At 47.9% G+C, this 22663-nt stretch overlaps 1 protein-coding gene across 2 annotated transcripts; it reads left to right on the top strand.

Moving 5' to 3' along the window:
• The first annotated feature begins 883 nt into the window (after positions 1-883).
• On the top strand, positions 884-21044 carry NLRP12 (NLR family pyrin domain containing 12). Of its 2 annotated transcripts, XM_084769959.1 has the most exons (10): positions 884-1416; positions 2778-2858; positions 5821-7504; positions 9590-9760; positions 10429-10599; positions 13047-13217; positions 15408-15578; positions 16053-16223; positions 18362-18532; positions 19648-21044. In XM_084769959.1, exons 1-10 carry the CDS (start codon positions 1128-1130, stop codon positions 19733-19735), a joined length of 3168 nt encoding a protein of 1055 aa, XP_084626085.1. In that variant the 5' UTR covers positions 884-1127; the 3' UTR covers positions 19736-21044. The 2 variants fall into 2 exon arrangements, with proteins under 2 accessions (XP_084626085.1, XP_084626086.1); XM_084769960.1 differs by lacking the exon at positions 16053-16223.
• Positions 21045-22663: the final 1619 nt, after the last annotated feature.

The raw sequence follows: 22663 nt of genomic DNA, 5'->3' as shown, positions 1-22663 counted from the left end.
AGGACAGCCAAGGCTCTATAAAGAAACCATGTCTCAAGCACAAACAAACAAAAAAGACTCAGCCAGGCCAGGTGGTGGTGACTCATAAAACTGGGAGGGTTGATGTGAATTCGAGGCTAACCTGGTCTACAGAGCAAGATCTGGCACAATGAGGGCTTACATAGAGAAACCCTGTCTCAGAAAAACAAAAACAAACAAACCAAAAGATAGAGCCTAACTCTGTATTGCTGGTTGACCTGGACTCCCGTTGTAGACCATGCGGGCCTTAGGGTCACAGAGATCTGCCCACCTCTGCTTCTCAAGTGCTGGGATTAAAGGTCTGCGCCACCACGACGTCCCTGAAAACCTCACCTGTCCCAAATTGGCCTTAACTCACTATTAAGCCAGGCATGACCTTGAGCTTCTGGTGTTCTCCTTCCTCTACCTCAGCAGAGAACACAGCCACACCTCTCCACGCAGTGGCGAGAGGGTGGAATCCAAGGCTTCACTGGTGCTAGGGCAACTACTTACCACCCGACCCACAACCCCAGCCCCCATGCCAGGGCCTGACACATATTCCTGGAAGAGGCTGAGGCAGTCGTCACACGCCTTCCTGAGTTACACAGACAAGAGGAAAGACAGAAGAGGATGGTGCTTTGAAAAGGGAGCTGAGAGGTGTAGACAGGCGCATCGTTGTGAGTTCAAGGCCAGCCTGCTGGTCTACAAAGCGAGTCTAGGACAGCCATGGCTAAGACAGAGAGACCCTGTCTCAAAAAAAAAAAAAAAGAAAAGAAAAGAAAAGAAAAGAAAGAAAGAAAAGGGAGCTGAGAAAACAGAGCAGAAACTTGCTCAACATATGCCGTACTTACAGTCAAAGGCTCCAGGGGTTGCCCCATACCAACTTCCCCTTCTTCAAAGCAAACATTGGTGAGAAGGCCAGGCAGTAGAGAAGCAAGGGGTGCCAGAGTGTGGTTTCTGGAAAGATCCTGCCTCTGTCTTGGTCTCATTCCTACACCCTTGCTCCCTTGTGCATGTCAATGAGGCCGTGGCAGCATGCTACAGTGCCCCTTGTCCTTTCGGGGAAAGGTTAGAGCATCTGGACCTACCACAGCATCCTCATGAGCATCTGAACCTGTCACAGCATCCTCATGTTGCCGGCGACAGCCAGGGATGGACTCTATCGGCTGTCTGCCTACCTGGAAGAGCTCGAGGCTGGGGAACTGAAGAAATTCAAGCTGTACCTGGGGACTGCAGTGGAACTGGGCCAGGACAAGATCCCCTGGGGACGAATGGAGACGGCGGGTCCTCTGGAAATGGCCCAGCTGATGGTGACCCATCTGGGGACAAGGGCGGCTTGGCTGCTGGCTCTCAGCACTTTTGAGAGGATCCACAGGAAGGACCTGTGGGAGCGAGGACAGGGAGAAGACCTGGTGAGGGGTAAGGAGAGGAAGGGAGAGCCCAGGCGGATATACACCTTGTCTCTCAGTTTTACAGTTGGGAGGTGGATTCAAATTTCAGCCCAGTGGTGGGTTTTTGTTTTTGTTTTCTTTTCTTTTCTTTTCTTTTTTCTTTTGAGACAGGGCCTCTCTGTGTAGCCTTGGCTGTCCTGGACTCACTTTGTAGACCAGGCTGGCCTCAAACTCACAGAGATCCATCCGCCTCTGCCTCCCCAAGTGCTGGAATTACTAGCGTGTGCCACCATGTCCGCTCTGAGTTTATTTTTTTTTAAGGTTTTAAAAACAGAATTATGTCGCCCGGCAGTGGTGGCACACACCTTTAATCTCAGCTATGAGTTTGAGGCCAGCCTAGTCTACAAACTAAATCCAGGGCAGCCAGGGCTACAAAAGAAACTGGGTCTCGAAAAACACAAAAAATACACAGCTTTTGTTTTGTTTTGTTTTTGTTTTTCTAGACAGGCTTTCTCTGTGTAGCCTTGGCTGTCCTGGACTCACAGAGATCCACCTGCCTCTGCCTCCCTGAGTTCTGGGATTACAGGCGTGCTCCACCACACCTCGCTTACATTTTTTTTTTTAATCTTTCCTGTGTTGCTCTCCCTAAACCATGAAACTATCCTTTCTAACATGGCACAGTGAGGTCAGTTCTGGACACTCTAGCACAGGTAGGCAGTGTAGCTCAGTGGTACAGTGCTTGCCCAAGATGCTCAAGACCCTAGGTTTGATGCTTCCCAGCAATTAAAAAAGAAAGAATGCCGGGCGGTGGTGGCGCACGCCTTTAATCCCAGCACTCAGGAGGCAGAGGCAGGTGGATCGCTGTGAGTTTGAGGCCAGCCTGGTCTACAAAGGGAGTCTAGGACAGCCAAGGCTACACAGAGAAACCCTGTCTCGAAAAACCAAAAAAAATTTTAAAAATTAAAAAAGAAAGAATAAGCTAGCGGTGGTGGTGTACACTTTTAATCCCAGCACTTGGGAGGCAGATGCAGGTGGATGACTGTGAGTTCGAGGCCAGCCTGGTGTACAAAGCAAGTCCAGGACAACCGAGGCTAAACAGAGAAATCCTGTCTCAAAAAATCAAAAAGCCAAAAAAAAAAAAAAAAAAAAGCTGGACATGGTGGCACATGCCTGTAATCCCAGCACTCAGGAGGCAGAGGCAGGCAGATCAATGTGAGTTCTAGGCCAGCCTGGTGTACAGAGCCAGTCCAGGATAGCAAAGGTTAAACAGAGAAACCTGGTCTTGAAAAACAAAGAAACAAGAAAAACAAACAAAAAACAAAAAGAAGGAAAAGAAAGAATAAAATATACTACTGAATGCTAGCTGACCTCCCAAAATGTCTCTTGCAGTCACTCCGAATAATGGCCTGTGCTCCCTGGAGAGCCAATCAGCTTGCCTTTTGGATGTCTCTCCTGGTGCTACAAGGAAAGGTAAGCTATACGCCCTGTACCTATTAGGATGTACCAGCTGCACATAAGCAATAACCCAGCTGAAGGCAGGTGGGGCAGAAACAATGTATATACTTTGTTTCCCCATTTATATGAGGTCTCTCTGTATAGCCATGGCTGTCCTGGAACTAGGTAGACCAGGCTGGCTTTGAACTCATAGAGATCCACTTGCCTCCGCCTCCCAGATGCTAGGATGAAGGCATTTGCCACCATGCCCTGCCAGAAACAATATTTAATGATGGCATATGGCAAGGAGTGTTGGGTGAATAGATGCATAGTTTATATGGTAGATGAAAAACACCATCAAAGAGCTCACTTCTTTTAAGTTTTTAAAAATATTTCATTTTATTTTTTATGTGTGTTGGTCTATATGTGCGCATATTCATGCCTGATGAACCAGAAGGCCTTGGAGGTCTTGAAATTGGAATTACAGGTGGTTGTGTGCTGCCCCATATGTGCTGAGAACCAAATGTGGGTCCTCTGCAAGAGCAGCAAACGTTCCTAACCACTGAGCCATTTCTCCAGCCCCCACAGAGATCCCTCTGCCTCTACCATCCTGAGTGCTTGGATTAAAGGCGTGTGCCACCATGCCTGGCCTAAACTTATTTTGTGTGCATGGGGGTGGGGAGTGTGCCGTGGTGCGTGTGTGAAGGCCACGTGACTTGAAAGGACCAGTTCTTTGAACTCGGGAGGTCAGGCTTGGCCGCAAGCGCCTTCACTGGCTGAGGCATCTCAGCTGAACTTTGTTGATCAATCAACCTTTGTACACCCAGCCATTTGTCATACAGCTTTTTTTGGTTTATTGTTTGGCCTGGGATTCACTATGTAGCTGAGGCTAGACTTGAACTCTTGACACCTCTAATTCCCAAGTGCTGGGCCACAGGTTCTTAGCTTGTGTCCTAAGACTTCCCACTTTACGGGTGTGAGATAGCTACCAAACTACTTTTCACAGGGAGATGGGTGTGTTGGTTAAAGCCCGTAGGCTTGCCGGGTGGTGGTGGCGCACGCCTTTAATCCCCGCACTCGGGAGGCAGAGGCAGTTGGATCGCTGTGAGTTCAAGGCCAGCCTGGTCTACAAAATTAGTCCAGGACAGGCAAGGCTACACAGAGAAACCTTGTCTTGAAAAACAAAAATAAAAAATAAAAAATAAAAAAATAAAGCCCGTAGGCTCAATTTCCCAGGAGGCTAAGACAGGTGGATTGTGGCAAGTTTACACTTAACTTGTGCTGCATATCCACACTACACACCCACAACTGCTACGTCATCTCTCCAGCGCCACTCCCAACCTGTGCCTCATGAACGCTGGCATCCTTGAAGATCCTGGCTCAACTGATAGGGAGTTCTACTCAAGAGTCTCGTCTTCAGCAATTGCCCATTACTTGTATAAGCTTAGGGAGAGGCCTTTTGAGCTCTGTAAATTCCATGAACTTCTTGAGCCTAGTGTCATTAGCTCCTTGAGTCTTTTTGTTGTTGTCTTGGTTTTGGTTTTGGTTTTTTGAGACAGGGTTTCTCTGTGTAGCCTTGGCTTTCCTGGACTCTCTCTGCAGACCAGGCTGGCCTCCAACTCACAGAGATCCGCCTGCTTCTGCCTCCCGAGTGCTGAGATTGAAGGCGTGCACCACCAACACAGCAGCTTTTTTTTGGGGGGGGGGAGGTAGCTCCTTGAGTTTTATGAGCCTCTCTCCAGGAAGACATATTTCAAGACTGAGAAATCAATCACTTGGGTCTTATGAGCCTCTCTTGTGGAAGACACATTTTACGTCAGAAGAATCGATTGCTGCACAAACGATGCAAGGACTGTGTACTCCTGTAGCTACACGTGAATGCCTCAGCTTCCCAGGGCGAGGGTTCTCAGACTGCACCTAGAAACCGTTCTGAGGACCTGCAGGACAAGTAGCCACTAGACCATGCTTGTGACTGTCACTGAATTCACTATAATTTGTTGATGACATCTAGGAATTATGGCTTACACTAGAAATCTTGCGCCTTGGTGGGGGGGAGGCAAGTTGAGGCAGGGGAATCAAGAAAAGTTAGAGAGCCGGACGTGATGGCGCACGCCTTTAATCCCAGCACTTAGGAGGCAGAGGCAGGTGGATCGCTGTGAGTTCGAGGCCAGCCTGGTTTACAAAGCTAGTCCAGGACAGCCAAGGCTACACAGAGAAACCCTGTCTCAAAAAAAAAAAAAAAAAAAGTTAGAAACCAGCCTAAGACACAGAGCAAGACTATGGGGGAAAAAAGAAAGAAGACAGGCAGGCAGACAGGAAGGCAAGCAAAGTGCCTTGTGCCTGTAGTTCCTAGCACTTGGAAAGCTGAAGTAACAGGTGCAATAATTCAAGGTTGTCCCTGGCTAGTTTGTGGCCACTCTGAACAATAGGAATCCCCATAGCAAACAAACAACAAAAAGTAAGGGGGGGGGAAAGGGGAGTATGTAGCTCTCTGGCTCTCTGGGAGCTCGAATTTATGTGCATATCCTCACACACATATAATAACTCAAAAATTAAAAACAGGGGCTGGAGAGATGGAGTCAGCAGTTAAGAGCACTGGCTGCATTTCCACATGGCACCCAACATGGCAAATCTGTAACTTCAGTCCCAGGGGATCCAATGACTTCTGGCCTCTGCAGGCACAGGCATACATGAGGTACATAGACAAACATTTGAGTAAAACACCCATACATATTAGAAAAATAGAGTAAATTAAAAATAAATAAAATCAGCCGGGCGTTGGTGGCACACACCCTTAACGCCAGCACGCGGGAGGCAGAGGCCAGGCGGATCGCTGTGAGTTTGAGGCCAGCCTGGTCTTAACAGAGTGAGTTCCAGGACAGCCAAGGATACACAGAGAAACCCTCTCTCGAAAAATAAATAAATAAATAATAAATAAATAAATAAAAAATCATTTGCAAAAAGGTGCTAACGGAAACCTGCCCTTTCTCTCCACTAGATCACCAGGCAACCTACAAAGACTACGTCCGAAGGAAATTCCGGCTAATGGAAGACCGAAATGCGCGACTGGGTGAATACGTCAACTTGAGCCAACGTTACACTCAGCTTCTTCTAGTAAAAGAACACTCTAATCCTATCTGGGCACGGCAGAAACTGTTGGATACAGGCTGGGGACACGCCCGAACCAGGGGCCACCAGGCTAGCCCTATCCAAATGGAGACCCTCTTTGAGCCAGACGAAGAACGCCCTGAGCCACCACGCACAGTGGTGTTACAAGGGGCCGCGGGGATGGGGAAGTCCATGCTGGCCCACAAAGTGATGCTGGACTGGGCCGACGGGAGGCTCTTCCAAGGCCGGTTTGATTACGTTTTCTATATCAGCTGCAGGGAGCTGAACAGAAGTCACGTTCAGTGCAGCGCACATGACCTTATCTCTAGCTGTTGGCCGGAGCCTAGCGCACCGCTCGGGGACCTCATCCGGGCTCCCGATCGGCTCCTGTTCATCATTGATGGCTTCCATGAGCTTCATCCTTCGTTCCACGATGCTCAGGGTCCCTGGTGCCTCTGCTGGGAGGAGAAGGGACCCACTGAACTCATCCTCGGCAGCCTGATTCGGAAGTTGCTTCTACCCGAGCTCTCTTTGCTCGTCACCACGCGACCCTGTGCTCTGGAGAAACTGCATCGTTTGCTGGAACACCCGAGGCACGTGGAGATCCTGGGCTTCTCCGAGGCGGAGAGGAAAGAATACTTCTACAGATATTTCCATAACACTGGACACGGGAGCCAAGTGTACAGCTTCATGGTGGACAACGAGCCCCTCTTCACCATGTGTTTTGTCCCCATGGTGTCCTGGGTGGTCTGCACATGCCTTAAACAGCAGCTGGAGAGCGGGGAGCTTTTAAGGCAAACGTCTAGGACCACCACAGCGGTGTATATGTTCTACCTTCTGAGCCTGATGCAGCCCAAACCAGGGACCCCAACCTTCAAGGTCCCCAGTAACCAGAGAGGCTTGGTCTCTCTGGCTGCCGAGGGCCTGTGGAACCAGAAGATTCTATTTGAGGAGAGGGACCTTGGGAAACACGGCCTAGCTGGAGCCGAGGTCTCCGCCTTCCTCAACATGAACATCTTCCAGAAGGACATAAAGTGTGAGAAGTTCTACAGTTTCATCCACCTGAGTTTCCAGGAGTTCTTCGCAGCCATGTACTGTGTGCTGCACGGCAGGGAGACGGTGAGGAGGGCGCTGGCCGAGTACGGCTTCGCGGAAAGGAACTTCCTGGCCCTCACGGTCCGCTTCCTGTTTGGCCTCCTCAACGAGGAGATGAGATGCTGCCTGGAGAGGAATCTAGGCTGGACCATCTCCCCTCAGGTCAAGGAGGAAGTGTTGGTGTGGATCCAGGACAAGGCTCACAGTGACGGCTCCACCCTGCAGCGTGGCTCCCTGGATCTCCTCAGCTGCTTGTATGAGATCCAGGAGGAAGACTTCATCCAGCAGGCCCTGAGCCACTATCAAGTGGTTGTAGTCAGCAACATCTCAACAAAGATGGAGCACGTGATGTGCTCGTTTTGTGTGAGGTACTGCCGGAGCGCGGAGGTGCTGCATTTGTACGGGAGTGCATACAGTGCAGGCACGGAGGGTGACCTGCCAGAACCTTCAGGAGCCCAGACGCTGCTGTCTCAACACAAGTAAGTGCTTTGGGGAGACAAGTGTTCCGATTTCATGCCTCGCAGAGATCCACCTGCCTCTGCCTCTTTCCGGGATTAAAGGTGTGTGCCAGCAAAGCCCAGCTTTGCTTGGAGATTTTTTTAAAAAATCATATATATATATATATATATATATATATATATATATATATATATATATATGATTTATTTATTTATTTATTATGTATACAGTGTTCTGCCTGCATGTACACCTGTAGGCCAGAAGAGGGCATCAGATCACATTACAGATGGTAGTGAAGCCGGGCAGTGGTGGCGCTCACCTTTAATCCCAGCTCTCGGGAGGTAGAGGCAGGCGGATCTCTGTAAGTTCGAGGCCAGCCTGGTCTACAAAGTGAGTCCAGGACAGCCAAGGATATACAGAGAAACCCTGTCTCGAAAAACAAAAACAAAAATAAAAAACGAAAAAAAAAACCCAAACAAACAACAACAAAAAACCCAGACGTTAGTGAACCACCATGTGGTTGCTAGGAATTGAACTCAGGACTTTTGGAAGAGAAGGTGGCACTCTTAACCACTGAGCCATCGCTCCAGCCATATATAATATTTCTACATCTTAATTTAGGGTGGTTGGGGGGGCATGTGTATGTGGGTACCCAAGAGAGCCACAAGATGGCAACAGATCCCCTGGAACTGAAACCATTATGGGCCATTGTGAACCACTAGACATGGGTGCTGGGAACTGAATTCTGGTCCTGAAGAAGAGCAGCAAGCTAACTAGTGAGCCATCTCTCCAGCCCTTATTTAATTTAATTTATTTATTTTGAGACAGGGTTTCTCTGTGTAGCCTTGGCTGTTCTGGACTCCCTTTGTAGACCAGGCTGGCCTCGAACTCACAGTGATCTGCCTGCCTCTGACTCCCTGAGTGCTGGAGAGTGTGCCACCACGCCCTGCTCCTTATTTTATTTTTAATTATGTGTGTGTGTGTGTGTGTGTGTGTGTGTGTGTATAGGTACGCACAAATAGGAGGCTCTCTGTGAGTTAGAGGCCAATCTAATCTACAGATTGCATTCCAGGGCTACACACTGAGAAAGCTTGTCTCAAACAAAACAAAACCAAAATAAAAATAAAACAAAACCCACTACCAACAACAAAAAACAAACAAAAACGGGGTTGGGGATTTAGGTCAGTGGTAGAGCCCTGGGTTCAGTTCTCAGCTCTGGTGAAAAAAATAAAATAAAAAAACCTTCAGAAGTGCATTCTCGGCTTTTTTTTTTTTAAACCTGCTGAACTATCTCACTGGCCCTGCTTTTGTTTTTTGAGTCAGGGTTTCCTGTACCCCAAGTTTGCCTCCAGCTCACTATGTAGTTGAAGATGTTAATTGAACTCCCCCTGGTCCTCCAGACTCCATGTCCAAGTACTGGGATTACAGGCGTGCACCACAGTGTCCAGCTTGTTGTGACGAGGTCTCACTCTGCCAATCCTCCTGCCTCCGCCTCCCAGGTGTTGGGATTAGAAATGTGAAATCACCCGGACAACCAGCCAAGGATTCGCGAGACATTCAGGAAACCTTGGAAACCGGGTGATGCTACTGACATCTAGTGGCCATAAACGGAGATGCTTCTAGGTGGCCCACATAGACGGGGTGATTCCTGCAAAACCATTAAAGTGGTTCCTAAACAGGGCGTGGGCGCACACACATTTAAAAGCCGCACTCGGGAGGCAGAGGCAGGCGGATCGCTGTGAGTTCGAGGCCAGCCTGGTCTACAAAGTGAGTCTAGGACAGTCAAGGACACACAGAGAAACCCTTTCTCAAAAGACAAAAAAAAAAAAAAAAAAAAAAAAGCAGCCCTCCGGAAGCAGAGGCAGGCGGATCGAAGTGAGTTCGAGGCCAACCTGGTCTACAAAGCAAGTCCAGGACAGTCGAGGCTACACAGAGAGACCTTGTCTCAGAAAAAAAAAAGTGTTGGAGTTTGAGATAAAGTTGAAAATAGCAAGGGAGAAAGAAACACCATATAAGGAGGCGAAGATGCTTCCCGCGTTGTTAAATGAGATACGTGTCTCCCATGATGCTTATATGGACTACTAAACATATTGTCCTTTACACAGACAGGAGAGGAACACCCTTCCTGACGTCTACAGTGCACACCTCTCAGCAGCCGTCTGCACCAACCCAAACCTGATCGAGCTGGCCTTGGACCGCAACGCCTTGGGCAGCCGGGGTGTGCGGCTGCTCTGCCAAGGCCTCAGGCATGCCAGCTGCAAGCTTCAGAACCTGAGGTGAGGTCCAGCTGAAATATAAGCTTCCCGGGGACTATACACACCCTTACTCCTATGAGGCTCATCCAAGAAGGACACACAGGGTGGTGTCTGTTTGTCATGCCTCCTTTGGCGGTGTACCACAATGGGGCAGTCTCTCCTGTCACATTTTTTTTTTTGTGGGGAGGGAGGTTTCTGAGACAGGGTTTCTCTGTGTAACAGCTCTGGCTGTCTTGGAACTTGCTCTGTAGTCCAGGCTAGCCTCGAACTCACGGAGATCCACCTGCCTCTGCCTCCCAAGGGCTGGGATTAAAGATGTGGGCCACCACTGCCTGACCTCTTCTTTAACTTTTAAGTGAGTTCTAGAGACCAAACTCGACATTGTCAGGTATGCACAGCAAATCGTTTCACCTTTTGAGTCATCACCAGCTCACCACTTTTTTTTTTTTAAGATTTATTTATTTATTATGTATACAGTGCTCCAGCTTGCATGTACACCTGCAAGCCAGAAGAGGGCGCCATATCACATAATAGATGCTACAAAGTGAGTCCAGGACAGCCAAGGCTACACAGAGAAACCCTGTCTTGAAAAAAAAAAGTAGCCTTAGCAAGAATGAAGGGTGTAGGGCAGAGAATTCCAGAGTAGCTACCAAGTCAATAACTTGCTTCTGTCCTCCTTCCCGCCTAAGGCTGAAGAGGTGTCAGGTCTCCGGATCAGCCTGCCAGGATCTTGCAGCGGCTCTCATCGCCAACAGGAATTTAATCAGGCTGGACCTCAGCGGTAACAGCATTGGGGTGCGAGGCCTAGAACTGCTCTGCGAGGGGCTGCGGCACCCCAGGTGCAGGCTGCAGATGATCCAGTGAGTGGGGTCTGAAGTAGCCATCCCCGCTCTCTCCCTTCGGCTCCAGCTCCTCCCTCCCTCTTCCTCCCCTTCTCGGCTTGTTAGTCCTCCCCTTCCTCTTTAAATCCTATTATACATATAACTGGAATTCAGTGTCCCATCCCCCACCCCTCACCTCTGCTCTTTCTCTGTTTATTTTTATTCGTTTGTTTGTTTGTTTTTGGTTCCTTCGAGACAGGGTTTCTCTGTCTCATCCTGGATGTCCTGGAGCTTTGTAGACCAGGCTGGCCTCAAACTCATAGAGATCCACGTGCCTCTGCCTCTCAGTACTGGGGATTACAGGCGTGACCCACCACATCCGGCTTCTCTCTCTTTATTGAAACATGGTTTTAGCCAGGCGGCGGTGACGCACACCTTTAATCCCAACACTCCGCAGGCAGAGGCAAGTGGATTGCTGTGAGTTCAAGGCTAGCCTGGTCTACAAATCAAGTCCAGGATGGCCAAGATGACATAGAGAAACCCTGCCTCAAAAACCAAAAAGAGAGAGAGACAGAGAGACAGAGGGAGAGAGAGAGAGAGAGAGAGAGAGAGAGAGAGAGAGAGAGAGAGAGAGAGAGAGAGAGAGAAGGTCTTACGTAGCCCAGGCTGGCCTCCAACTTGCTATTTAGCATAGGCTGGCTTCGAGCTCCGCATCCTCTTTCCTATATATAAGCTGGTAATTGTGTCACCACACCTAGTCTTCAGTGTGGTATTTAAGTGTGTATATCACGTGCATAGATCAAACTCAGCCCACGTTTTCTTTTTTTTTTTTTTTAATATTTTATTTAACTTTAATCTATGTACATTGGTGTGAGGGTGTCAGATCTTGGAGTTACAGACAGTTGTGAGCTGCCATGTGGGTGCTGGGAATTGAACCTGAGTCCTTTGGAAGAGCAGGCAGTGCTCTTAACCACTGAGCCACCTCTCCAGCCCCTCAGCCCACGTTTTCTTACTCTACCCAAAAGGTTAATTTAAAAAAGAAAAAGTAAGCTAGGTGTGGTGGCACAAGCCTTTACTCCCAGCACTCTGGAGGCAGAGACAGGAGGACCTCTGTGAGTTGGAGGCCAGCCTGGTCTCTACAAAGTGACAGCCAAGGCTGTTACACAGAAACCCTGTCTGGAAAACCAAAAAGGGGAAAAAAAAATAGCAGAGAAATTTTGTTTTTGTTTGTCTTTGGTTTTGGTCTGTTGAGATAGGGTCTCCTTGGGAGGTAGAGGCAGGCAAATCGCTGTGAGTTCGAGGCCAGCCTGGTCTATAAAGGGAGTCCAGGACAGCCAAGATAACATAGAGAAGAAACCCTGTCTCAAAAAAACGGAAAAGGGGGGGGGGGCAGGGTCTCACTGTGTAGCCCTTGCTGATTGGAACTTGATGTATAGACCAGGCTGGCCTTAAACTCACAGAGGTCTGTGTGCCTCTACCTCCCCAGTGCTGAGATTAAAGGGTACACGATCACATCCAGCCCCAATAGATTTCTTTGTGTTTGTGTATGTGTGTTTTAAACTGTTTCTTTACAAAGTTCTTGCTATTATAACTGCTTTTAAAATATAGCAAAATGAGGCCATTTACTAACCTATCAAGTGGCACATACATGGTATAGAAAAAAAATCCACAGTCAATTAAACTATTAAAACAGATTATTGAAAATTAAGTAATAAGGAGACTTGTAATACTCCCTTGAACATGTAGGAAATAAAAATACACTTGGCCACAGGAACCCAAGCATTCTGTATTATCGACTATCCGAAATAATATAGTAAAAGACAATGGCAGCTTGCAAAATACTTGACAATAAATTTCAAATCTATTTAAATTCCTCCATTCCAAGATTGCATTTTAAGTTTCCTAGGGTTCCCAGTAGCTTTCTTTAAAACTTGTTTGAAGGCTGGACAGTGGTGGCGGCACACTCCTGTAATCCCAGCACTCAGAAGGCAGAGGCAGGCGGATCGCTATGAGTTCTAGGCCCCTCTGGTCTACAAAGCAAGTTCAGGATAGTCAAGGCTATACAGAGAAACCCTGTCTTGGAAAAAAAAAACCAAAACTTGTTTGAAGTCAGGTGTGATGACACAGACACACTCTTTTTTTTTTTTTTTTTTTTTTTTTTTTTGGTTTTTTTGAGACAGAGTTTCTCTGTGTTAGCCTTGGCTGTCCTGGACTCACTTAGTAGACCAGGCTGGACTCAAACTCACAGCGATCGCCTGCCTCTGCCTCCCAAGTGCTGGGATTACACAGACACACACTTTTAATCCCAGCACTTGGGAAGCAGAGGCAGGTGGATCTCTGTGAGTTCCAGCCCAGCCTAGTCTACTTAGGGAGACCCCTGTCGCAATAAACCAAACCAAACCAAACCAACTACGTAGGAAAGAGAAACCACGACATAGGTTCCTGCTTGGTCACTGAACAGGACATGACAACCTCTTCCCTCCCAGGCTGAGGAAGTGTCTGCTGGAGGCTGCAGCCGGCCGAGAGATGGCCTCCGTTCTCAGCAACAACTCACACCTGGTGGAACTGGACCTGACAGGGAACCCCTTGGAGGATTTGGGTCTGAAGTTGCTGTGTGAAGGGCTGAGGCACCCCGTCTGCAGGCTGCGGACCTTGTGGTGAGTCCTTCAGGATTGAGTCAGAGGGCAGGTCGGTGCGTGGGGAGTCCAAGTAGAGAAATGGGGCAGGTGGTGTGACTTCGCATGCCAGCGTTCAGGAGGCTCAGGCGGGGGTGTTGTCATTGGGGTGTTTTCAGGGTCTTGGAAAAGGGAACTGGAAAGATGACTTGGTAGTTAACAGCACTTGTTGCTTTTACAAAAGGTCCTTGGCTCAGTCCTAGCACCACCATGGCAGTCACAATTTATGTAAAGCCAGTCCTGGGAATATTTGAACCTGGGTCTTCTGGATGAGCACGCACTGCTCTTCTTAAAAAAGATTTATTTATTTATTTATTTATTTATTTATTTATTATGTGTACAGTGCTCTGCCTTCACATACACCTGCAGGCCAGAAGAGGGCACCAGATCACAGTATAGATGGTTGTCTCTGGGCCATCTCTCCAGCCCACAGGCAGTGCTCTTAACCAAATCATCTCTAGAACCATGGAATAATAATTAAAAAAAAAAAAAAAGGGAGCTGGGCGGTGGTGGCACACACCTTTAATCCCAGCACTTGGGAGGCAGAGGCAGGTGGATCTCTGTGAGTTCAAGGCCAGCCTGGTTTACAAAATGAGTCCAGGACAGTCAAGGCTACACAGAGAAACCCTGCCACAAAAAACAAAAAAGTAAAAAAGTAAAATAAAATAAAATAATGGGAGGAGGGCTGAAGAGATGGCTCAGAAGTTAAGAGCACTGGCTGCTCTTCCAAAGATCTTGAGTTCAATTCCCAGCAACTACATGGTGGATCACAACCATCTCCAACGAGGTATGGTGTCCTTTTCTGCTGTTCAGGCATACATGTAGCGAGAGCACTGTATACATAATAAATAAATATTTTTTGTTTTTGTTTTTGTTTTTTCCAGACAGGGTCTCTGTGTAGGCTTGCTGTCCTGGACTCGCTTTGTAGACCAGGCTGGCCTTGAACTCATAGAGGTCTGCTTGCCTCTGCCTCCCAAGTGCTGGGATTACAGGCGTGCTCCATTGTGCCAGGCTACAAAATAATTCTTTTTTAAAAAAAATAATTTATTTAATTTTGTGTGCATTTGTATGAAGGTGTCAGATCACCTGAAACTGGAGTTACAGACAGTTGTGAGCTGCCATGTGCGTGCTGGGAATTAAACCCACGACCTTTAGAAGAGCAGACAGTGCTTTTAACCACTGAGTCATCTCTCCGGCCTCAAAAAATTAAATCTTTTCCCAGCACTCGGGAGGCAGAAGCAGATGGATCGCTGTGAGTTCGAGGCCAGCCTCGTCTACAAAGCGAGTCCAAGGCAGCCAAGGCTACACAGAAAGGCCCTGTATCAATCAATCAATCAATAAATAAATAAATAAAATAAGACTTTTAAAAAAACATTTTGTAAAGATCTATTATGTATACAGTGTTTTGCCTGATGTACACCTGCATGCCAGCAGAGGGCACCAGATCTCATAGATGGTTGTGACCATGTGGTGGCTGGGAATTGAACTCAGAACCTTTGGAAGAACAGACAGTGCTCTTAACCTCCAAGCCATTTCCCCAGCCCCCACAATAATTCTGAAATGTAACTTAAAAACTACACGTATAGGTAACCCAATACATGTAATATCATATTTGACATCTTGAAGGGGTTTTTTTGTTGTTTTTGTGTTTTCCTTGTTTTTATTTTTGGTGGTGCTGGGAATTGAACTCAGGACCTTGCATGTATCAGGCAAGTGCCCTACTACTGAGCTATACCCCTATCTCCTGTCTTCTTGAGACAGAGCCTCACTATAAACCGAGGCTAGTTTCTAGTGGAGCATCCTCCTGCCTCTGTCTACCAAACATTGATGGGTGTCACAGGTAAGTGCCACACAGCTTGCTAAGAACATTGAATTCTAACGATGAGGCCGAGTGGAGCCGGTCGTGGTGGGTCACGCCTTTAATCCCAGCACTCGGGAGGCAGAGGCAGGCGGATCTCTGTGAGTTCGAGGCCAGCTTGGTCTACAAAGCGAGTCCAGGACAGCCAGGGCTACACAGAGAAACCCTGTCTCGAAAAACCAAAAAAAAAAAAAAAAAAAAAGGAAAACAAAAACAAAAAAACCAAAAAAAAAGGGGGGGATGGGGGGCTGAGGGTAAATTCAATGCCCCTAGGAAACTCCCCCACTGTGCTTACTGAGCTGGATTTTATGCAGGCTGAAGATCTGCCACCTTAGTCAAGCTTCCTGTGAAGACCTGGCCTCTACCCTCAGCAGGAACCGGAGCTTGATGGAGCTGGACCTGGGTCTGAATGACCTAGGGGATTCTGGGGTGCTCCTGCTGTGTGAGGGCCTCAGGCATCCAGACTGCAAACTCCAGACCCTCCGGTGAGTGGGGCTCCCCATCAGCCTGTTCTCTTCTCCGGCATGGTACCTCCCATCCCCTCACCAGCTCTAGCTACAGCATCTTTCTTTTTCTTTCTTTCTTTTTTTTTCTTTTTTGGTTTTTCGAGACAGGGTTTCTTTGTGTTGCCTTGGCTGTCCTGGACTCGCTTTGTAGACCAGGCTGGCCTCGAACTCACAGCGATCCACCTGCCTCTGCCTCCCGAGTGCTGGGATTAAAGGTGTGCGCCACCGCCGCCCGTAGCATCTTTCTTGCCTTTAATCCCAGCACTCGGGAAGCAGTGGCAGGCAGATCGCTGTGAGTTCGAGGCCAGCCTGGTCTACAGTGTGAGTCTCAAGTGCTGGGATTAAAGGTATGTGCCACCACCCCCCGGCTACAAGTTTGGCACTTAAAGTCCAGCCCGGGTGACATTACCAAAAGGCACCGGGCAAACTCAGCTTGGCCATCCCTTCTCCTAGGTTGGGCATCTGCCGGCTGGGGTCAGATGCCTGCGCAGGGATCGCCAGTGTGCTCCAGGTCAACACGTGCCTCCGAGAGCTGGATCTAAGCTTCAATGACCTGGGAGACAGGGGCCTGAGACTGCTCGGGGAAGGAATGCGGCACCAGGCCTGCAGACTGCAGAAGCTATGGTGAGCGGTTTCCTTGGGCAGAGTGGGCGGCTGAGGGGGTGAGCAGCAAGGGTGGGGATGTTAATGGATGAGACAGCTTTTCCTTTTGTGTTTCTGGGCTGCTTCCCCCTCCCTTTGGAAAATCCGAAACAGATGAAAAAAACAGTATGTGGTTTCAGGACAAGGTTCACCTCAAAAATTCCCACCTAAACCCAGCCTGGCGGTGCATGCCTTTAATCCCAGGACTCGGGAGGCAGAGGCAGGTGGATCTCTGAGTTCGAGGTCAGCCTGGTCTACAAGGATGAGTCCAGGACTGCCAGTGCTGATACATAAAGAAACCCTGTCTCAAAAAAACAAAAACAGGAGGCTGGAGAGATGGCTCAGAGGTTAGAGCACTGACTGCTCTTCCAGAGGTCATGAGTTCAATTCCCAGCAACCACATGGTGGCTCACAACCGTCTATAATGAGATCTGATGCCCACTTCAACACTGTATACATAGTAATAAATAAATCTTAAAAACAAAAAACAACAACAAAGTCAAGGCCAATCTCAACTTCACAGCTGGTATCAGGACAGCCTGGGCTATAAATTGCTATCTCAAAAGACAGAATTGGGGAGAAGGGGGCCTGGAGAGATGGCTCAGAGGTTAAGAGCACTGGCTGTTCTTCCAAAGGTCCTGAGTTCGATTCCCAGCAACCACATGGTGGCTCACAACCATCTATAATGAGATTTGGTGTCCTCTTCTGGAGTGCAGGCACACTTGTGGGCAGAATGCTGTATAAATAATAAATAAGTCTTAAAAAATAAAAATAAAAACAAAAAATCGGGAGCCAGATATCTGAGTTCTGAGGCTGGCTAGGGCTCTAAAGTTTGGCTTCCAGAAGCAAGTTTGCTAGTTAACTTGTAGCTGGTGCTCCAGGGGGCCTCAGGTCATTTTCTGGCTTCTGTGGCCATCCCCAGGCCCAAATGCACATATAAAGAGAAATTTTTTTAGCTGGGCATGGTGGCACATGTCTTTAATCTTAGCCACTTGGGAGGCAGAGGCAGGCAGATCGCTGTGAGTTCGAGGCCAGCCTGGTCTACAAAGCGAGTGCAGGACAGCCAAGGCTACACAGAGAAACCGTGTCTCAAAAAGCCAAAAAAAAAAAAAGAAAAGAAAAGAAAAAGAAAAAAGAAAGAAAGAAAGAAAAGAAAAACAAAACAAACAAAAGACTCCCTGAGGAGAGTGAACCACTGAGGGCTAGAGCCATCCCTACTACTTCTGAGGCCAAATTTGGCTCCAGATTAAAACTGAGGAACAAGGGGGCTGGAGAGATGGCTCAGAGATGCCTGTATATCATTTTCTTGTGATTAAAAAAAAAAGTAGCCATAGCCGGGCGTGGTGGCCCACGTCTTTAATCCCAGCACTCGGGAGGCAGAGGCAGGCGGATCGCTATGAATTCGAGGCCAGCCTGGTCTACAAAGTGAGTCCAGGACAGCCAAGGCTAACACAGAGACCCTGTGTGAAAAACCACACACACACACACACACACACACACACACACACACACACACACACACACAAAAAAAAAAGAAACGGGGATTTACTTCCCTTTCTAAAAAAGACAGAGGGGATTTGGTGAGGAGGAAAAGGCAAGACAGGAGCTAGAAACAACCCCAGCACAGCCTTGAACTCAGATCTGCCTCTGCCCATCAAGTGCTAGGACTTAAAAGGTTTGTGCCACCAACCACATCTGGCTTAAACCCAAGAGCTACAAATGCTTTTTTTTTTTTTTTTTTGGTTTTTCAAGACAGGGTTTCTGGGTAGCCTTAGCCATCCTGGATCAGGCTGGCCTCAAACTCAGTGATCCTCCTACCTCTGCCTCCCGAGTACTGGGATTAAAGGCCTGTCCCACCTCGCCTGGCTACAAATGCTCTTAACTGTAGAGCCATCTCTCCAGCTCTTCCACATTGTGTGTGTGGGGCAAGTGGAGCTAACTGAACCCTGCATGAACATGATGGGGAAGACTGTTTGCTGAGGGATACAGACCGCTCGCTCACTAACAAACGTGTCAGGCAACCACTGGGTGGGTTCAGGACAGTTTCAGGTCCCTTAGGAAATCTTCAACCCTAACCCCTGAGAAGCACGCCTCATACACCTCCAGCTTGTCTTTGGCAGGCTGGACAGCTGTGGCCTCACATCCAAAGCATGTGAGGACCTTTCTTCTATCCTGGGAATCAACCAGACGCTGAATGAGCTTTATTTGACCAATAACACTCTGGGGGACACTGGTGTTTGGCAGCTGTGCAAGAGGCTGAGACATCCAAGCTGCAAACTTCGAGTCCTGTGGTGAGAGTGAACTCTTGATTTCTTGGGGAGAGGCGGGAAGCAAATCAAGAATTCTGGGCTCAGATTTGGGGGTAGAGATGACTGAGATGCATTAAAAAAACAAAAAACCTACATAAGCCGGGCACGGTGGCAGATGCCTTTAATACCAGCACCAGGCAGAGGCAGACAAATCTGAGTTCGCAGTCAGCCTGGTCTACAAAGTGAGCCCAGGACAGCCAGGGCTACCCAGGGAAACCCTGCCTCAGAAAACAAAAAACTGGGTAAGATAGATCACCAGTTAAAAAGCATTTGCCGCCTTTACAGAGGACCTGAGTTCAATTTCAAGCACGCATGTCAGGTGGCTCACAACCACCCGTAATTGCAGCTCCTGGGTACGATTCCCTCCTCTTGATAGATATAGCCTTACCTCACACACACACATATGTAAATAATAAAAACAAAAGCTGGGCGTGGTGGCGCACACCTTTAATCCCAGCACTCGGGAGGCAGAGGCAGGTGGATCGCTGTGAGTTCGAGGCCAGCCTGGTCTACAAAGTGAGTCCAGGACAGTCAAGGCTACACAGAGAAACCCTGTCTCAAAAAACCATTAAAAAAAAAAAAAGACGAAGCAGATGAGCGAAAGGTAGAGTAGTTCACTCCTGGAACTGGGTGTATTACAGTGAGACCATTATTTATGCACATGCTAGCCCGGAATTACAGACTTCCTCCTCCGGCCTCAGCCACCACTGCCTGGCAAAAATAAAAGTATTTGAAAAGTAGTTTTCTTTATTGCGTTAAAATTCGGTATAAGCAGCCAGGCGTGGTGGTGCACGCCATTAATCTTGAGCCCAGGACAGCCAAAGCTACAGAGAAACCCTGTCTCAAAAAATAAAATCAGGGGCTGGAGAGATGACTCAGTGGTTAAGAGCACTGCCTGCTCTTCCAAAGGCCCCGGGTTCAATTCCCAGCACCCACATGGCAGCTCACAACTGTCTGTAACTCCAAGATCTGACACCCTCATACCAACACATATAAGTTAAAATTAAAAAATAAAAAATATTTTTAAAAAATAAATTCAGTATAGCAGGATGCTGTCTTTGAGTTACCACAGTGACGGTCTCATGTTTGGTCCCCAGGCTGTTTGGAATGGATCTGAACAAAACAACCCACAGGAGGCTGGCAGCGCTTCGAGTCACAAAACCGTACTTGGATATTGGGTGTTGAACAGTCTGTCTGGAAACAGAACGGACCCCACTAGGGCCTTTCTTCCTTCAGGCAACTATGACCCACCAGAGGTCAGCCTCTGGCACAGGGTGAGGAGACGCAGAAAGTGCGGGTTCACAAAATGTACGTTGTGCTTGAAATCTAAACACCCACCCTTTGATGGAACTTTTTAGCTTTGGCTTAGACTCCATGCAATTAACTTAGGAAAAGGGCGGGCTGGTTAGGAGAGAACGCCAGGGGAAAAACACATCCAATGGACCAAGACTGCCACCTCGTGGTCAAAGTCCAGAACTACAGCCTGACTGTACAGAAGGCCCACAATTACTTGTGCATGGAACAAGGAAACTTCCCAGAGGCAAGCCGTAATCCTTGCAGATATAGAGGCCATATTCCTTGCCTGAGAATTTCCACCAGACACCTCATAGAGTAACTCACACACACCCAAGAATATATACAGTATTAAGGAAACAGGAGTTGCCCACAGAAGCACATAGAGCAAAAGTGGGCTGGATCTGTAGGCCCAAGGTTCCAGACACACAAGTGAGGCCTCAAAATGTGCCATCCGTGGAGCAGTTGGAAGGTTGGCTGCCTCGCATGCTATCTATCCTTAACAAACAGATTTCATGCCTGGTAAAGTTTGAGGACAGCCAATGGCTAACTTCATGTTTGAAAGCTAATTATGGGGCTAGAGAGCCACTGGCTATTTTCCAGAGGACTGGGGTTCAATTCCCAGTACCCACATGGCTGCTCACAACTGTCTGTAGCTCTAGATCCAATGGCTCTGACAGCCTCATTACCAATGCACATAAAAATTAAAACGAATTGTGCTGGCCTGTTGTGGTACCTGCCTTTAATCCCAGTTTGAATTACAGGATGGCCATGGCTACACAGGAAAAAAGCAAATAACCCATATATGCTGGGTGTGGTAACGCACACCTTTAATCCCAGCACTCAGTTCAGGCCAGCCTGGTTTACCAATGGGAGTCCAGGATAGCCAGGTCTACAAGAGAAACTCTGTCTCTTAAATTTTTATCATGGCTGTGCATGATTGCTGAGGAAGGTGAATTATTAGACCAAGCAGAAGAGCTGATGATCAGAGGCCTGGTTCTAAAAAACAATTGCCTATGAAAATGGCTTTAAAAAAAAGGGGGGGGGGGTGGCTGGAGAGATGGCTCAGCGGTTAAGAGCACTGACTGCTCTTCCAGAGGTCATGAGTTCAATTCCCAGCAACCACATGGTGCCTGACAACCATCTATAATGTGATCTGATGTGCATTGTATACATAATAAATCTTAAAAAAAAAAAAAAAGCCTAACTTGGTGGCACATTCCTTTAAGCCCAGGCCAGCATTCGGCAGGTAGGTCTGCTGAGGCATCAGACCTACAAACTGGGTCCAGGACAGCCAAGACTACAGGGAAATCATGTCCCAAAAAAAGAAAAAAAAAAAAAAAAAACCCACAAAATCCCTAGGTTTGAATCCACAGGACAATTTTAACCATTGCTGCCCCAGGTAAACTTGAGGCTTGCTCCAGGTACCCAGACACTGGACCCTTATACACTGGAGTAATTTTAGCTTTTCTTTTTAACAGCTGCATAAACCCTGCACACCAGGCTGAATTCAGACTCACTTTGTACTGGGATTAAAGGGGTGTACCTCCACACCCCAACACACAAGGATAGGGGGCAAAACCTCTCAAGGAACTTGGCAACAAACGTGAGGTGCATCACAGAAACTGACATGGCCCCTCATTCAAGCACATAGGTGGGCTCAAAGGCAGAAAGTAGCCTTTAACCCTAGTACTGAGGCCAGCCAGATCAACTCATAGGGAATCCTAAAAGCGCTTTGTGGGGTGGCTTTTGTTTTCATCAGTAAAGTCTGCTCCTCTGAATGGTAAATTCCAGGACATCCAGAGCTTTTACTGAATTCACTACCTGCAATTCAAAGTACTGCTAGCTGGATGCAGTGGTTCACATCCTTTGATAAAGGCTTGGGCGGCAAAAGCAGGCCGAATTTATCTATGGGAGTTCCAGGGCTACTTACAGAGCTTAGGAGCTCCAAGAACCTCATCCACATTCCCCCTAAAAAATTTTTCAAAAGCCTCACTGTACTTGAAACCCAGACTCTGTTGCAAAGTCCTGAGACCAGAAACCTCACCTCTTGAACCCACTGCTCTGATCCAGCTAAAAAATGACCCTCTTGCCTGACTGGAGACCCTGGCTCTCCTTTGGTTTAGATGCCCACTAGCCCAGATACCCACGTAGCTCAAGACTTCATGTATGTAAACTAAATGCTCAGAATTTTACCAGCAGGCAGTAAGTGCCTACAACCATTGGTCAACTGAAATTAAAACCAAAATCCTGCAAGTTAAAACCCAGAGCTGGGTGTGGCGCATCCTTAATCCCAACGGGAGGCAGAGACAGGCAGATTGCTGAGGCCCAGCCGGTTAGGTTACACAGAAACCCTCTTAAAAACCCAAAGCTGACGAAACAAACAGGCAGAAGACAGCCAAGTCTACAGAAAACAAGACTTTATTGAAAGCTTGACTCTTAAGGGTTGGGGAGGGATACGGTTCATGTTGCTGTGGTTCAATCCACGGCACGCACATGGCAGCTCCAGGTCTACGCGATTTGGCGCCTTCATCTGGATTCCACAGGCACCGAATGCACATACTGGACACATACCGACCAAAAAAAGGGGAGCAGGGCGCGGAAAAAAAAACTTTTAGTTCTGATACCTGGAGAATCTAAACGCCGTTGTCCTGGGCTTCCTGTTGCCAGCCACACCTGCAAAGCTCAAACCTCGTTAAACATAGGGCAGGCCAGGTGTTAAGGATGTACCCACAATTTAGGCAGCTAATAATCTTTTCCTCTCTCATCAACCGCACACCTCAGCTACTACGAGGTCTTCTCTTGGCTAGGATACCCAGT

Source organism: Acomys minous (genome assembly GCF_964271855.1).
Source record: "Acomys minous genome assembly, chromosome: 20".
NCBI lineage: Eukaryota > Metazoa > Chordata > Mammalia > Rodentia > Muridae > Acomys > Acomys minous.
Note: the sequence above shows the minus strand (reverse complement) of the source record. Positions and strands in the feature narration are given on the sequence as shown.